Consider the following 18,407-nt stretch of genomic DNA (forward strand, 5'->3'; position numbering starts at 1 on the left):
GCACAGAACAGGCCCTTCAGCCCTCGATGTTGTGCCGAGCAATGATCACCCCACTTAAACCCACGTAACCCGTATACCCGTAACCCAACAATCCCCCCATTAACCTTACACTACGGGCAATTTATCACGGCCAATCCACCTAACCCGCACATCTTTGGACTGTGGGAGGAAACCGGAGCACCCGGAGGAAACCCACGCACACACGGGGAGGACGTGCAGACTCCACACAGACAGTGACCCAGCCGGGAATCGAACCTGGGATCCTGGAGCTGTGAAGCATGATGCTAACCACCATGCTACTGTGAGGCCCCTTGCCATGATATAATTACCGCAGGTTCATGGAGGAATTATTAGCAGCTGAGTGTGAAGAAATTTCATGTTAAGAGGGTGTTATATTGCTTCGGAGTTGTGGAATTAGCGGGGAGGGAACGCTGTGCTTCCGTTTGCATGCCACTATGACTTACTTGATACGTCCGCTCCTGAAATTATCGCCAGCTACTTTCAAATTCAAATGAGAAAATGGCATCGCCCACTTGCCCAGCGGGCCGTGCACACCGCTGCCAGATTAACACAGGAAGAGGTCGAAATTCCCCCTTCCAAGAGCCTCGTACATTTATTTATTGATATTTATCTATTGTCACATGTACCGAAGTACAGTGAAAAGTATTTTTCTGCGGCCGAGGGAACGCACACAGTACGTGTCATGATATGCACATAATGAGAGACAGACAGGCAGCTAATGAACACAGAGAACAGGACATAACCAATCAGCGGGCAGAACACTTGGGGGTGGTTTTCCCGCAAGAAAAGGCACGCCTCTTTCCACTGGGGACATCTACAGAGTGAGTCAGGGTGTATATACCACATAACACCTCCAGCACGTGGCTCAGAGCTAGCCTGTTTCAGTCAGACAGAGTAATCACACTTAGGTTAGCAGATCGTCGAACTCACAGAGAACTGTGCTAACTGTGTGACAGGTTCAATAAATCAGATCGAACTAGCTTCAAGGTCTGGAGTATCTTTCAGTTATAGCTGCATCCAGTTGCAGCCCGTGTTATCTCAGTGTGCTGAACACGACAGTACGTACACAGTAGACAAAAATAATAATCGACAGAGTACATTGACAAATGGTACGTCGACAAAAAGTGATTGGTTACAGAGTGGAACAAGGGGCCAAACAAGTTCAGCACGGGGCGTCATCCCCCGTGATTGGTTCTCGCATTGATGGAGGCCTCAAAGCGCAGTCAATAGATTATAATAAAATAATAATCTTTAGTGTCACAAGTAGGCTTACATTAACACTGCAATGAAGTTACTGTGAAAATCCCCTAGTCGCCACACTCCGGCCCCTGTTCGGGTACACAGCGGGAGAATTCAGAATGTCCAATTCACCCGACAAGCACGTCTTTCAGGACTTGTGGGAGGAATCCGGAGCACCCGGAGGAAACCCACGCAAGACACGGGGGAGAACGTGCAGACTCCACACAGACAGCGACCCAAGGCCGGGAATTGAACCCGGGACCCTGGCGCTGTGAAGCCGCAGTGCTAACCCACTGTGCCAGCGTGCCGCCCTAAACTATTCTCGTTGGAACATGTCCTGGACGGCGGGTGGTGACAGGAGTCCGAAGTAGGGCAAAGAGGAGAGCTGAACAGTAGATCACATCAAGCTTACAACCAACCAAAGGAGCGATGGGCTGTATCGGAGCTCCAGTTGTACAGAATGGTAGTGAGTTAGATTTCTTTATTACTTTCTTTTTTTTGAGGGGGGCGGGGGGAGAGGAAACGGGTGGGGCTTGGGGAGTGAGTTAGATTTGTGCCCACGATTCCAGTTGTGGACATTTGATTAACCTCCCTCAGCAACGTAACAGCAATAACTTACATACCTCGCGCAAGGCAGGTGCAGTTTTGGTGTAGGCTCAGTGAGTCCACACCAAGTTGAATGAGAGAAACAAAGGTTGATTTATAAGGCTTCAGGGACGCTGCTCCCGGTGATACCCAACCAGATCTGAGCGTGGCCAGTCCCCAACCTTGCATAGGGGGCTCGTATTCCGCAAGGGACACGGGGAATACAATCATTCCCACACCGTAAGTCCTGTGCAGGTGTAGGTTATGTCAGCAGTATAATCTGGGTCTGTACTCGGAGTTTGGAAGGATGAGGGGGGGAATCTTATTGAAACTTACAGGATACTGCGAGGCCTGGATAGAGTGGACGTGGAGAGGATCTTTCCACTTGTAGGAAACACTAGAAGCAGAGGACACAATCTCAGACTGAAGGGACGATCCTTTAAAACAGAGATGAGGAGGAATTTCTTCAGCCAGAGGGGGATGAATCTGTGGAACTCTTTGCCCCAGAAGGCTGTGGAGGCCAAATCACTGAGTGTCTTTGAGACAGAGATAGATAGGTTCTTGATTAATAAGGGATTATGGGGAGAAGGCAGGAGAATGGACTTCGACGAGGCCTATTTCAGCACTGTGGTGGAGGCAGGGAACTGCTTGGAAAGCTTTAAACAGTCATGGAAGAACTGGGCCTCAGTGGGGAATGTGCCGGTCAAGGCCCCACATAGGCCAGTCCCCTTCACTGAGGAGCTCCGCTCACTGGAACCCCTCAGTATAGTGAGAGGTCAGGACACCAAATGGTCTTCCCATCTCCGAGACCCCTGACCTGACCCCCGACCACCCCTAGCCCCAGCGCACTAAGGGAGGGTCCCATGCCCCCTCCCCTCTCTCAACACCCACGCAGGGCACCCACGCGTCGATTACCAGGACACAAGAGATGCCGGCTTGGCACCTTGGCAGTGCCAGGTGGACACCCTGGTGGCAGTGCAAGGGCGCCAGGCTGGTAGTGCGAAGGAGCCCTGTCGTCACCAGCAGTGCCACCCTGCCCAAAAGGTCAAGCACCTGGTGGCCTTCGATCCCCTGGGAGGACCCCCACGTTTGCCATTCCATCTGGTCCCCGTTTGTGGAGACTAGCCCGAGGTCTCTCAAGCGAATGGGATCGATCCCTTCCCCTCGGGTACCTGAGGAACCTGCACGTTACACCGAGACTAGCTGTCTCACTCCAATATGCAGATTCGCTAAAAGTAGCGTGGGCAGGATTTACAGCTGCAATGTTAGCATTCATGTCAAGAGGGCTAGAATATGAGACCCGGGGATGTACTTCTGAGCAGTTTTGGGCCCCGTAGGGCAGCACGGTGGCATTGTGGATAGCACAATCGCTTCACAGCTCCAGGGTCCCAGGTTCGATTCCGGCTTGGGTCACTGTCTGTGCGGAGTCTGCACATCCTCCCCGTGTCTGCGTGGGTTTCCTCCGAGTGCTCCGGGTTCCTCCCACAGTCCAAAGATGTGCAGGTTAGGTGGATTGGCCGTGATCAATTGCCCTTAGTGTCAAAAAGTACCCTTAGTGTTGGGTGGGGTTACTGGGTTATGGGGATAGGGTGGAGGTGTTGACCTTGGGTAGGGTGCTCTTTCCAAGGGCCGGTGCAGACTCGATGGGCCGAATGGCCTCCTTCTGCACTGTAAAGTCTATGAAAAATTCTATGTATCTAAGGAAGGATGTGCTGGGGCCTTGGAAAGGGTCCAGAGGAAGTTCACAAGAATGATCCTTGGAATGAGGGGCTGGTTTAGCACACTGGGCTAAATCGCTGGCTTTTAAAGCCAGACTAAGGCAGGCCAGCAGCACGGTTCAATTCCCGTACCAGCCTTTCTGAACACGCGCCGGAATGTGGCGACTAGGGGCTTTTCACAGTAACTTAATTGAAGTGATAACAAGCGATTTTCATTTCATTTTCATTTTCATGAGGAGCTTGTCATATGAGGAACGGTTTGAGGACTCTGGGTCTGTACTCGTTGGAGTTTAGAAGGATGATGTGCCATCAATTGCACGAGAGACGAGTTGCTTTACAAAAGTTAGGCTTTAATAAACTAGAACTTAGCCCTGCGGTTGTCTACAATAAAATGGACGACCGCCGGGCGTTTGACTATTTATACCTCGGCAAGGAGGCGTGGTTAACTCAGCCTCTCGACCAATCGGCCGAGAGGCACATGACCGACCAGGGCCAATGGTAAGCCGGTGTTCTGCCCCAATGGCAGACAGGTATGCAAATCATATCACCACAAAGGATGAGGGGGAATGTTATTGAAACTTACAGGATACTGCGAGGCCTGGGATAGAGTGGACGTGGAGAGGATGTTTCCACTTGTAGGAAAAACTAGAAGCAGAGGGCACAGCCTCAGACTGAAGGGACGATCCTTTAAAACAGGGATGGGGAGGAATTTCTTCAGCCAGAGGGGGGTGAATCTGTGGAACTCTTTGCCGCAGAAGGCTGTGGAGGCCAAATCACTGAGTGTCTTTAAGACAGAGATGGATAGGTTCTTGATTAATAAGGGGATCAGGGGTCATGGGGAGAAGGCAGGAGAATGGGGATGAGAAAATATCAGCCGTGATTGAATGGCGGAGCAGACTCGATGGGCCGAGTGGCCTAATTCTGCTCCTATGTCTTATGGTCTTACTGCCACGTCTCGTTAGATCTCGCGAGGCGGGTAGATCGCGGGAGCGAGTCACGTTGTGGCGCAGTGTGGCCGTTCGATCGCGCCCCCTGAGTGTCGTCGGTCGAGCATGGTAACAGGTCGAAAATACCCCGCTCACCAAGGGAGGCTGTACGACTGGGGGAGACTTGGAAGAAAAAAAGTAAAAGTTAAGTTATCACTGAAGGCAGCACTTTATTTTTTTCAATTTTATTTTGAAGGGAACAAGGAAATTTTTACATTGATATGTACATAGCGCTTCTGTCTGAACACACACACACTTAACATTGAAATTTGAAGGCACCTACAAAAAAGGCTAGAGGGCTTCACAATGCACTTTGGTTTTATCGTCTGAAAGTCCCTTGTCCCTGTCGACTGATTCTAACGGTTAAAAACACAGCAAGCCAATCCTAGACAATGCATTACCTAGAAAATTAAAAAAAGGAATGACTATCTTTTTTTTTACTGCAGCGGCCAGTGAGCTCAACGAATTAAACTGCTCCACCCGATTAATTATGTTTTGTAAATTATTCACGTTTGGAAATAGATGTCGGGTTGATATTAATAACGCCCCTTTTTCCAAGCTGGCTCTTTGTGGGAATAGAGCGGCGATCATTTTTGCCGGCATTTACGCCCCCCCCCCCCCCCCTTCTCTGAAGCTTTCTCATTGCTGTCATAGAATCATAGAATTTACAGTGCAGAAGGGGGCCATTCGGCCCATCAAGTCAGCACCGGCCCTTGGAAAGCCCACTCCTCCACCCTATCCCCGTAACTCAGTAACTCAGGGGCTGTTTAGCACACTGGGCTAAATCGCTGGCTTTGAAAGCAGACCAAGCAGGCCAGCAGCACGGTTCGATTCCCGTAACAGCCTCCCCGAACAGGCGCCGGAATGTGGCGACTGGGGGCTTTTCACAGTAACTTCATTTGAAGCCTACTCGTGACAATAAGCGATTTTCATTTCATTTCATTTTCAGTAACCCCACCCAATTTATTGTCACAAGTAGGCTTACACTAACACTGCAGTGAAGTTACTGTGAAAAGCCCCTCGTCGCCACATTCCGGCGCCTGTTCGGGTCACAGAGGGAGAATTCAGAATGTCCAATTCACCTAACAAGCACGTCTTTCGGGGACTTGTGGGAGGAAACCGGAGCGCCCGGAGGAAACCCACGCACACACGGGGGGAGAACGTGCAGACTCCGCACAGTCATGTCCAATCCGCCCTAACCTGCACATCTTTGGACTGTGGGAGGAAACCGGAGCACCCGGAGGAAACCCACGCACACACGGGGGAGAACGTGCAGACTCCGCACAGACAGTGACCCGAGCCGGGAATCGAACCCGGGACCCTGGAGCTGTGAGGCAACTGTGCTAACCACTGTGCTACCGTGCCGCCCACTGTCCCACAAACCCCTCTCTCGATCTGAACCGAATATTTAGAGTGATTGGGGAGGCTCCTAATGCGACCTTTTTATGGGGCACCCGTGATATTTAGCGAACGGCACCTTTCAACGGGCTTTTAGAAAATAATTCTCGGGTCAGCTCTCTGCCAAGATGCGTCCAGGACAGCCTGAGATCGGTCAAGTAGCATTAGGGAGTGACATATCCCAGATCTTGTGATGGCAACGATGGCGGAAATGTCAGCGTTCACTGTCATTACTTCCAAAAGAAACATTAAAAAAAAAATTCCCATCCCCAAAAGTGACAAAGCCAGTGCGCGGAGTGGGCAGGGCAAACCCTCAACTCATCTCACTGCTTTCTCCAAAAACCAATTCAAATTGACCCAATTCACGGTCTCCACAAGAGAGGCTGACAAGATCCAAGCCGCCGAGAAAAGAAAAGGCCTTGCACCTCATCTTGGGCTCCAAACCGGCGGGATATTCCGGTCACACCCATGGCGCATGGGCTTCCCGTTGACAGTGGCGGGAAAATCCCGCTGGCGAGCCCTGCCTCCGCCGTCACCGAAAAACACGCGGCGGGGCTGGTGAGCAAATCCCGCCCTTGACCTGTGCCAAAAGGCCTTGAAGCGATTCACCGTCATGACATACACATTGAGACATGGAAGATAGGAGCAGGAGGAGGCCTTTTGGCCCTTCGAGCCCTCTCCGCCCGTTCATCAGGATCATGGCTGATCATCCAACTTAATAGCTTAATCCGGCTTTCTCCCATAGCCTTTGATCCCATTCTCCCCAAGTGCTATATCCAGCCAGCTCTTGATCAAAGTTTTAGCACCAACTACTTCCTGTGGTAATGAATTCCACAGGCTCACTCTTTGGGTGAAGAAACGTCTCCTTATCTCTGTCCGAAATGGTTTACCCAGAATCCTCAGGCTGTGACCCCTGGTTCTGGACACACCCATCATTGGTAACATCTTCCCTGCATCTACCCTGTCTAGTCCTGTTAGAATTTTATACGTCTCTATGAGATCCCCCCTCATTCTTCTGAACTCCAGCGAGGACAATCTCAACCTCGTCAATCTCTCCTCCTCTGACAGCCCCGCCATCCCTGGAATCAGCCTGGTAAACCTTCGCTGCTCTCCCTCGAGAGCAAGAACATCCTTCCTCAGAGAAGGAGACCAAAGCTGCCCACAATACTCCAGGTGTGGCCTCACCAAGGCCCTGTATAATTGCTGTGAAATCTGACAGCAACGCCTGACATCAGGACATGTGGGGTTAAATCGTGGAATCCCTATAGTGAAATGAAAATGAAATGAAAATCGCTTATTGTCACGAGCAGGCTTCAATGAAGTTACTGTGAAAAGCCCCTAGTTGCCACATTCCGGCGCCTGTCCGGGGAGGCTGGTACGGGAATCGAACCGTGCTGCTGGCCTGCTTGGTCTGCTTTAAAAGCCAGCGATTTAGCCCAGTGAGCTAAACCAGCCCCTGCAGTGCAGAAGGAGGCCATTCGGCCCGGCGGGTCCGCACCGTCCCTCTGAAAGAGCACCCCACCCAAGCCCGCTTCATACAACCACTTAGCCCAACCTACACATCCCCAGAAATGGAGGGACGATTTAGCACGGCCAGTCCACCGAACCCGCACATCTTAGGACTGTGGGAGGAAACCGGAGCACCCGGAGGAAACCCACGCCGGCGCGGGGGGGGGGGGAGGGGGGGGGGGAGGAAGTGCAAACTCCTGACAGACAGTCACCCGAGGCCGGAATTGAACCCAGGACCCTGGCGCTGTGAGGCAGCAGTGCTGACCACTGTACCACCGTGCCACTTGAATTGGCGTGAATTACCACTTATATGTTATTGGACTCACTATAAAAACCCTCGAAAATGTCATGCTTCATTGAATGAGTTGTAACTGGGCTTTTAATAGTGTTTTTAACAACATATTCAGTCCATATATTACTGATGAACAGTCTCTCTGGCCCCTGAAAAACTGATATTTTGTTTGTGGAGTGTCAAATTTCTCCACTTTGATAAATCTTCGGAGTAAGAATTATATTTTTCTTAAGCTTGTTTCATGGTTCCATCTTAATCTCATCTACATCGGCCCCAAATTTGTGTTTTGCTTTCCGTAAAAAGCGCAGCTGTTTTTCTAGCAGGCTGGTTTGCGCCCTGTGAGAATTCTGCAATGCAATTGGTTGCTGGTCGGCACTCCTGTTGCCGAAGGCCAGAGCTCCCCTTGAATGATGCCCAGCAATGCCGGGGAAAGGGGGAAGCTAAACCTCCTGGGGACAGCCCTCTCGGAAGCTGTTGCTCTGTCGCTGACTGTGTTACATCGGGACCGATATTGTTTCTGCACTGAACTGCACTTCTCGGTGATAGAACATAGAACATAGAACAGTACAGCACAGAACAGGCCCTTCGGCCCTCGATGTTGTGCCGAGCAATGATCACCCCACTTAAACCCACGTAACCCGTATACCCGTAACCCAACAATCCCCCCATTAACCTTACACTACGGGCAATTTAGCATGGCCAATCCACCTAACCCGCACATCTTTGGACTGTGGGAGGAAACCGGAGCACCCGGAGGAAACCCACGCACACACGGGGAGGACGTGCAGACTCCACACAGACAGTGGCCCAGCCGGGAATCGAACCTGGGACCCTGGAGCTGTGAAGCATTGATGCTAACCACCATGCTACCGTGATGGCCCCTTCGCATTCCCTTCGCACCATTCTGCCGGCCATGTCAGTCTGTCCATTCCGTCCCAGAGACTATTTGGTGAACAGGTTGCCCCAGACCTTTTTTTTGTTACTTTACAGGGTGCACCGTACCCACGAATTCGATCTGAATCGAATGGTCGCCGTAGGATTCTTAACACTGGATTTCGGAGATTATCCCTCTCTCCAGTCACATCGCTCCTTCATCGGGTGAGCGAAGAGCTTGGGTTCCACAGCCACATATATAGAGAAAGTCAACGATGCAAGACGGTACTTTGAATGTGAGTATTTGCAGGTAATCAGGTCCAGACGATGTGACTGGAGAGAGGGATAATCCCAGGTTAAAGAGGTGTGAATTGTCTCAAGCCAGGACAGTTGGTAGGGTTTCGCAAGCCCAGGCCTGATCATCAACATGGTTACCATCATGACACGTGAGAACACCACCCACCAGGTACGCGGCACGTACTCGTGCGACTCGGCCAACGTTGTCCACCTCATACGCTGCAGGAAAGGATGTCCCGAAGCGTGGTACATTGGCGAGACCCTGCAGACGCTGCAACTGTGGATGACCGGACATCGTGTGCCAATCGCCAGGCAGGAATGTTCTCTTCCAGTCGGGGAACACTTCAGCAGTCAAGGGCATTCAGCCTCTGATCTTCGGGTAAGTGTTCTCCAAGGCGGCCTTCAGGACACGCGACAACGCAGAATCGCCGAGCAGAAACTGATAGCCAAGTTCCGCACGCATGAGTACGGCCTCAACCGGGACCTGGGATTCATGTCGCATTACATTCATCCCCCACCATCTGGCCTGGACTTGTAAAATCCTACCAACTGTCCTGGTTTGAGACAATTCACACCTCTTTAACCTGGGGTTACCCCTATCTCCAGTCACACCATCTGGACCTGTAAATACTTAATTACCTGCATATTTGCCATTCAATGTATCACCTTGTATCATTGACTTTGCCTATATATGCTGTGTTTTTGTAACCCACCTCTTCACTCACCTGAGGAAGGAGCTGTGCTCCGAAAGCTAGTGATTCCAAACAAACCTGTTGGACTTTAACCTGGTGTTGTAAGACTTCTTACTTTGCCCGCCCCCGTCCAACGCAAGGATACCCACCTCATAGGATTCTTAAGTAATTGCTCAGTCTGGGATTTACATTGAGTCGAGAATGTAACGATTCTTTTTACTGGAAATGTTAGGGCAGAGAATATTTCGCTCGTTGGGGGGAAAAATTATGAGCAACAAGTGATTCTCGGTGTTGTATAGTGTGACCCAGAAGAGAGTTTAAACGCAGTTATTTTAAATTTGCAGCAACAGAGGCCTCTGAGAATATGGCAAATTTTATTTGCCAGTGACAATTTTCTGAATTACAATAGTCCCTTGGATGCTGTCCCGTTGATGCTGTCACCTGTATAAACGTGACAGACGGTCAGCCGGCATTCCTATTGCCCTAAAAGGGACATTGGTAAGGCCACACATGGAAGGTGGAGTGGCAGGTGGACAGGGTGGTGAAGAAGGCATTCAGCAGGCTGGGTTTTATTGGTCAGAATATTGAATACAGGAGTTGGGACGTCTTGTTGAAGTTGTACAAGACATTGGTCAGACCCACACATGGAACACTGTGTTCAGTTCTGGTCACCCTATTATAGGAAGGAGATTGTTAAACTAGAAAGAGCGCAGAAGGGATTTACGAGGATGCTACCAGGATTTGATGGTCTGAGTTATAAGGAGAGGCCGGATAGGCTGGGACTTTTTTCCCTGGAGCGTAGGAGGCTTAGGGGTGATCTTATAGAGTCTATAAAATAATGAGGGGCATCGATAAGGTAGATAGTCAACATCTTTTCCCAAAGGTAGAGGAGTCTAGAACTAGAGGGCATAGGTTAAAGGTGAGAGGGGAGAGATACAGAGACCAGAGGGGAAATTTCTTCACACAGAGGGTGGTGAGTGTGTGGAACGGGCTGCCAGAGGCAGTGGGAGAGGCGGGTATGGTTTTGTCCTTTAAAAAGCAGGTAGACAGTTACATGGGCAGGGTGGGTATAGAGGGATATGGGCCAAATGCGGGCAAGTGGGACTAGCTTGGTGATAGAAACGGGGCGGCATGGACCAGCTGGGCCGAAGGGCCTGTTTCCAGGCTGTAAACATCTATGACTCTATAAGTGTCTTTGTTCGTCAGCCCACAGCATAGTATTTTAAGATACTGCTTCTGCGGCCAATCTTACCGCCTGCTGGGCGCTCAGGCATGCTCGTACTATTGGCGCACGTTATCATTTACACTGGACTGCGAGGTACGACTTGCAGATCAGACCCGGGGGAGCCTCTGCTGGGTTTCCTGTTTGGTGTGAATATTTAGCTGCTCATTTTCACTCTCGTTTAAAAAAAAATACACCACACCGCAGTGAGGTGAGCTCCCACTTCAAAGCTGAAATTTCACACCTCTCCTCTGGGATTCAGAATCAAGATTTTACTTTGCGTACTGTTTGTGACTTTGGGTATCGTGCACAGCGTTCAAATTATATTCTTGGGCGGCGGAGACGAGCGTTTCGCATGATATTCCACTTGATCGGGCGGCACGGTGGCACAGTGGTTAGCGCCGGGACCGTGGCGCTGAGGACCCGGGTTCGAATCCCGGCCCTGGGTCACTGTCCGTGTGGAGTTTGCACATCCTCCCCCGTGTCTGCGTGGGTCTCGCCCCCACAACCCTTAAAGATGTGCAGGTTAGGTGGATTGGCCGCGCTAAATTGCCCCTTAATTGGGGAAAAAAAAAATTGGCTACTCTAAATTTGTATCTTTATGCGATGCACTTAAAAAATATATGTATTTTAAGGTTTAATTATCCTTTTCTCTCGTCTGAGGAGATTTAGATAAAATGTGTGTGCGCGCTGAAATTATAGTCATACACCTCCGACTCGAGTGGTTTGAGCTCGACCTAATGACAGACACAAGAGTCTAGACACTCTGAACAACATGTCGTGTCGATCATTGCCCAAATAGTCAAGCTGCGGAACGCCCAGCCTCTGCAGGGTGCCAGTGCATTTCCCGAGAGCCGCTCTCAGCAACGTTCTACCATGTGAAAATCAGCCTGGTTAATTCCAATTTAGAAAGTAATGTTGGGGGGGGAGGGGGGGGTTGTCATTTTCTAATCAAAACCCTCTGATGTGAAAAAGTAAATGACCTCACAGTTTTTGTAAACAAAATTAAGACCTAGAAATGGTGGCGTAAAGCTAGAATGACATAACTGTATTAACGCTATCGTTGGCGTGGAAAATATTGTGGGCTGGATTCTCCGATTTTGTGGCTTGTGTCCGGAGGATCTGTTTTACGTGGGAAAAGTCGGCCAGGCCCCAGCACTGATCCTCCGACCAGTCAGGGGCTGGCAGCCGGGGCAACGTGACACGCGCGGCCTTCCCGAGGTAAATGCCTGGAGAACTGCCAGGGCGACGACCTGCAGCGGACGAGCCGGACAACATGACGCCCGGCCGTGGGCGGACCTGACCTGCCAGAAAGCACCCCCCTGGACCACCCCCCCCCCCCCCCCCCCCCCCCCCCCCCCGGCCCTTGCCGAAGCCCCCCCCCCCCCACCCCCCATCGGCCAGCAGCCCGGCTCCCGGCCGGCTGTTGGTGGCGCTGGACACAATCCGCAGCCGCCAGGCCGGCTTCCCGACCGCTGAGTCAACCGCGCCGTCGGGAACCCGGCCCTTCGGGGGAGGGCCTTCAGGTAACGTCCTGAGGCCGTCCCAACGCTCCGCGATGACACCGATCTGGAGGGGGGGGCGGGGCATCCGAAAACAGGTTCCGCCCCCGATTCCGGCGCGAAGACGGATTGGCCGGCCGATCGCCGATTACGAAATCGTCGTCAGAGATCGGAGAATCCCGCCCTCTGTCTCATTTCCAATATCGTGGGGGCCGCACAAGCACTGGGACACTTCACCTCTCAGGACTGACTTATTCGAAAGATTGGTTGCAACTTGTCAATGGCAATCTTGAAGAATGTTTACAGGAAAGTCGTCACCGGAGCTTCAGATGATTTCTGGGTTGTTTTCCAACCCGGGGCACTGATACGTCGGGTGGAGACTTTGGGCTCAAATATTCAGGAAAACCCCACCAAGAATACCCAGCCATCAAGTGGTAAGCATGTCGGAAGGGGAGCTCCCAACGGAGACTGCGGCAACGTCCCTGAAGGAAATACCTGTTTGGAAGTATCCCCATTTCTGGACGGCCTCCAGTGTCACCTCCGCACCCTCTCGTCTGATGCGAAAGGTGCCAACCCACCTTAAAACGAAGAGCGTGGGGCTCCAGAGAGCAGGTTAGCAGAAACGGGCACACTTGCTCGCACCCTCAGTAACTTTGAGAGATGCTTTCCGTTTGAATGCGTAACCGTCTGCTGCACATCCCATTCTGAGGGCGCTCTCTTTTAAAAATAAATTCAGAGTACCCAATTCAGTTTTCCCCAATTAAGGGGGCAATTTAACGTGGCCAATCCACCTACTCTGCACATCTTTGGGTTGTGGGGGGCGAAAACCACGCAGGCGCGGGGGAGAATGTGCAAACTCCGCACGGACCGTGACCCAGAGCCGGGATCGAACCTGGGACCTGGGCTCCGTGAGGCAGCAGTGCTAACCACTGCGCCGCCGTGCCGGCTCTTTCCACCACCTTCAGCGTAGCTTCTCACTCTGGGGGGGGGGGGAGTATTCCGTTCTCAGTTAACCCCTCGAGCACTTGATACGTTTTTCGGACATTTTTTTCCAAATCGCGTTGTTACCTTCAGGACGGATCGGCTGCAATTTACTTCCTTGAACGCCACGTTTCGTGAAATAGACAGCGGAGAATTCCACTCGCCAACCGGTGCAGTTTTTCCGCCAAATCTTGTCCCCAACCAAATGCAGTTTTTAAAAAGAAACATTTTGTGCAATGGGAAAATGTGAACGTCTCGCACGAGCGAGCTTCACGGCGATGTTCAAATACAATTTATGGTCCTCCGAGGGTTAATTGGAGGGTACAATTAACAGCACCACCGGCCGGTTGACTACAAGACATCCATTTTGGCCTGACATTTAATGACATGAAATCTGTGGTTCAGATACACACTGTTTTTAACTGGAGGCAAAAGTCTAACTCGATTTAAAAAAAAACATTTTCAGTAAACTTGTCTTTAAAAATAACTCCGAAAGTCCATCCCTTCTTCCAATTATAAAGTCCGAAAACAACACAGTAAAGAACTAAAAGTTTGAAACTATTTTTCTCGTTTTTAAAAAATACCGTAGAAGAATTAAAAAAAAAAATCAACAAATAACTCTGAAAGAAGTGGAGGGGGGGGGGGGGGGGGGGGTGGGGGGGGTGGGGGTGGGGGGGGCGGGGGGGGGAGGGGAGGTAAAGCTTTAAATCCTGCACAAAGAAACAGAACGGTTTTTGCGTGTGTGAATGTGTGAGTATGAGTGAGTGAGAGTGTGTGTGTGTGAGAGTGAGTGTGTGTGAGAGTGAGAGTTTGTGTGTGCAGTGTACTGTGTGAGAGTGTGTGTGTGAGCGAGTGTGGGTGAGTGAGTGTGTGTCCGTGTGCTCTTGTGAGTGTGCCTGTGAGCATGTGTGCACACGTGAGTGTGTGTGAGCGTGTGCCTGAGAGTGTCTGAATACGTGCGTATGCATTTGTGTGAGTGTGCGCAAGGGTGAGTGTGTGCATCTGTGTGTGTGTGTGCGCACGAGTGAGTGTGCATCTGTGTGAGTGTGTGCGCGCGTGAGTGAGTGTGATCTGTTTGAGAGTGTGTGCACATGAATGAGTGTATGTGCACCTGTGTGAGTGTGTGCCCCTCTGCGTGAGTGTGTGTGTCTGCACGTGAGTGAGTGAGTGTGCGTCTGCGCGCGTGAGTGAGTGTGCGTGCGTCTGTATGAGTGTGTGCACGTGGGTGAGTGTCTGTTCGTCTGTGTGCATGCAAGTGAGTGTGTGTGCACGTGAGTGAGTGAGTGTGCGTCTGAGTGTGTGCGTGTGAGTGTGTGTGCACGTGAGTGTGTGTGCGTCTGAGTGTGTGCGTGTGAGTGTGTGTGCGTCTATGTGAGCTTGTGTGTGTGTGTGTTTGTGCGCGGGTGAGTGAGTGTGTGTGCGTCTGAGTGTGTGAGTGTGTGTGCACGTGAGTGTGTGTGCGTCTGAGTGTGTGCGTGTGAGTGTGTGTGCGTCTATGTGAGCTTGTGTGTGTGTGTGTTTGTGCGCGGGTGAGTGAGTGTGTTTGCGTTACGCCTTTTGCTTGACTGGATCCCGAGATGGGGGTGAAGTATGTCATTGCTTGTCAATCCCTCTCCAAGTTGGTTACCTGTGTGACACGATTAAACATCTTTACATTGCTGTCCGACTATTTCCAAAATAGGTCGTTTATTCTTTCTCCCACTCCTAACAAAAAGAAAAAAACTGGCTTGTACACAATTAGGTAGCTGTGTTTTCTTTCTAAGTGTCCAGCTGTTCTTTTTTTTTAATCATTTAAGCATATTAAATATAAATTATGTGACGATTGTACAAAATATGCGCCAGGCATTTTCTGCTGGACTTTTTTGTGTGTTTTATCCCGAACGTTCTTCGGTGGGTTTTTTTTTGTAATATCTTTCGATTTCAGTGCCGCAGATGGTCGCACCGTGAGGCATCACTGCGCTCACGTGTAAGAATATTCAGTATCTGGTATCCCACCGTCTCTGTAACCGCGGTTACTGCTGAGGGCTGTACTGTGAGTGTTCTTGTAAAGGCTGGTCCCGTTGGACGGGAAGATGGTGTGAATGACATACTCCTCCTTGGGCCGCTGCTGGTTGTTGAGCGGGATCATCTGAAAGCCGCTCCCTCTGATTTCCAAAATGGAATTGTCTTTCTTGGTCCCCGCCTCGGCGTAGTCGTCCTTTTTCCTGCAGCCCCGGTTGTACACCTGATCCTGCGAGAAGACATTGCGACTGTTGCTGATGTAACAGCAGATTGCGGTCAGGACCACCACCACGAACACCAAGGCCGTTGCCCCTCCGATGATACCGGCTAAGGGAAGGCCTGCCTGGCCCGATTCCTCTTGCTCCCTGTTTAACGTTGTGGTGGAGCTATACAGGCCCGCCGTCTCCGCTTTGGCGCAGACTGGCGTCTCGTCCCTGACGTAGAAGTTTCCTGCCTCCATCGTGACCATGCAGATGATGTAGGTTGACTTGGGCTCGAGGGCCGTGAGGAGATATTCAGTTTTATCCCCCTGTACCAACGTTTCAGTGATGGAACCCACCGACGGATTGTGGTCCAGCCTGAGCCAGCTGAGCCTGAAGGAGGTGACCGGCAGGGTCGCCCGCCACGTGATACGAATGCTGTCCGCCGTTAAAGGCATCACGTTGATGATTATCGACTTGGTCCCCGGCCCCCGCGATAAAGGATAGTCCACGGCGGAGCCTGGCGGCTTCAGTATTGGGCGCCTTGGTTTGTAGGCGAACCGCAATCCTTGAGTGGCGGTGACTGTGTGGGCAATCGGGGTCGTCCTCGCCGCCGCGTTGCCGCCACGCACGCTGACCTCAAAGCACGCGTCCATCTCGGTGCTGATGTCCTTGACTGCCATTCCTCGAACTCTGTCCGGCCCCTGGCACATGAGCCCCCTCACGTTGACGTGGAAGGCGGTCGTTTGCAGCCAGTCCCTCAGCCACATCATCTTGCAGCCGCAGTACCAAGGGTTGTTGCGCAGGAGGAAGCTGGCTCAGGTTGGCCAGGTCGCCGAAGACGTCCCTGGGCAGCGTGGTCAGGTTGTTGTTGGACATATCCAGCCGCTGCATCTGCCTCATTCGTGAGAAAGCGTCGGCCGGAACGTAGCTGATGAGGTTGTCCTGCAGGTACAGCTTTTGCAAGTTGGAAGCCGGCAGGTTGGGCGGCGGGAAAATCAGGGAGTTCCTGATCAGCGAGAGCTCGGTCAGGTTTTGAAGGCGGCTGAAAGTCTCATCCGCGATCCGCTGATTCGCCAAAAGGTTGCCATCCAGCACCAGGCGCCTCAAGCTGATCAAGCCTTTGAAAGCGTGGTGCGGGATGGTGGCAATCCGGTTGTCATCCAGCCTCAGTTCCTCCAGCGTCTTGGGCAGGCCAGTGGGGATGCTGCTCAAGTGGTTCCTGGACAGGAAGAGCAACCTGAGGTGCTTGCTGTCGGCGAAGGCATCTTCCTCGATGCTGACCGTCGACACCGAGTTGTCGTCCAGGTGCAACTTCTCCAGCAGGGGAATCCTCGAGAGGGCATCGCGCGTGATGGCCCGCACGTTATTGTCCTGAAGGTGCAGCTCCCTCAGAGACCGGGGCAGGTTGACGGGGAACTCGTCCAGGGCGTTTTCGTAAAGGTAAATCACTTTGATGTTCAGCAGGTACTTCAGTTGGTTGGGGATCCCCACATTGTTAATCTCATTGTTCTGAAGGAAGAGGGTGGTGGAGTCCTCCGGTATTTTGGCAGGGATGGACGTCAGGCCTCGGTCGTTACAGTAAACAAACCCGTTGTCGCATCGACACGTATTGGGGCAGGTGGACACGACAGGCGGCATCAGGAGCGTTGGCACGACAACCCAGAGCAACAAACCCTTTCCCACATCCATTATTCGGAGCAGCATTTGCAGGTGGGAGCTTCACGCAGCTTTACCTGTTCATCCACTTCGCTACGACCTGTCGGGGGAGAGAGAAAGAACAAGGTGGAGGTGAGATAATGTACGTGCTCTTGCCACCCCCCTCCCCATGTTGCCCTCTCCTAGACAGAGAACAAAGAACAGTTCAGCACAGGAACAGGCCATCCAAGCCTGCGCCGATCAAGCTGCCCGTCTAAACTAAAATCTTCTACACTTCCGGGGTCCGTATCCCTCGATTCCCATCCTATTCATGTACTTGTCAAGATGCCCCTTAAACGTCACTATCGTCCCTGCTTCCACCACCTCCTCCGGCAGCGAGTTCCAGGCACCCACTGCCCTCTGTGTAAAAAACCAGCCTCGTACATCTCCTCTAAACCTTGCCCCTCGCACCTTAAACCTATGCCCCCTAGTAATTGACCCCTCTACCCTGGGGAAAAGCCTCTGACGATCCACTCTGTCTATGCCCCTCATAATTTTGTAGACCTCCATCAGGTCGCCCCTCAACCTCCGTCGTTCCAGTGAGAACAAACCGAGTTTATTCAACCGCTCCTCATAGCTAATGCCCTCCATACCAGGCAACATCCTGGTAAATCTCTTCTGCACCGCCGTCCTGTTTCAACACTGTTCCCCAAACGAGTGCACATTGACCCCCTCCCACGGCCACCAACCCCATGGCAAAATTGGCTCGTCCGCATCAATGAACCATCTGTGAAAACCTTTTGCGTTTACGAAAAGGGCGGCTGACTGCATGGTTTCCCCAGCTATCCAGCCGCTCTCGAAAACGTGAACAGCGAAGTAAGTGGTTGCGGTGGCAACGGAGACCCTCTTGCTCCCCCCCCCGATTGCTTGACCATGTGTGCCTCCTGACGGCTGACAGAGAACAGAGCAAGTGACGGCCTAAACCAGAAGGAGCGACGCTGGGATAATCTTAATCTTCTGGAACTGGAGTAGGAACATAAAAATGTTGTAGAAGTTGCACTAAGAATGATGCATCCCCTTGCGTTCACATCCAAAAACACTAGCATGCCAGAAAGAGTAATGATAAAAGTAATTTATTAATAATAATAATCTTCATTGTCACAAGTAGGCTTCACTGCACATTAACGCTGCAATTAAGTTACTGTGAAAATCCCCTCGTCGCCACATTTCGGCGCCTGTTCAGGTACATAGAG

General features: G+C 51.6%; 2 protein-coding genes across 3 annotated transcripts in view; one reads left to right on the plus strand and one right to left on the minus strand.

The window, feature by feature from the left end:
• Nucleotides 1-18,407, plus strand: part of LOC119959003 (ADP-ribose glycohydrolase MACROD1-like) — an 811,859-nt gene that overhangs the window by 66,694 nt on the left and 726,758 nt on the right. The gene's annotated exons all lie outside the window — the stretch shown is intronic.
• LOC119959002 (leucine-rich repeat transmembrane protein FLRT1-like) overlaps nt 14,749-18,407 on the minus strand; it is a 150,439-nt gene continuing 146,780 nt past the window's right edge. Inside the window, 2 exon segments of the mRNA XM_038787542.1 lie at nt 14,749-16,325; nt 16,327-17,275. Coding sequence (XP_038643470.1) covers nt 15,276-16,325; nt 16,327-17,223 — 1,947 coding nt within the window. The 5' untranslated portion in view covers nt 17,224-17,275 and the 3' untranslated portion in view covers nt 14,749-15,275.

This window comes from Scyliorhinus canicula, chromosome 31 (assembly GCF_902713615.1).
Source record: "Scyliorhinus canicula chromosome 31, sScyCan1.1, whole genome shotgun sequence".
Classification (NCBI taxonomy): domain Eukaryota; kingdom Metazoa; phylum Chordata; class Chondrichthyes; order Carcharhiniformes; family Scyliorhinidae; genus Scyliorhinus; species Scyliorhinus canicula.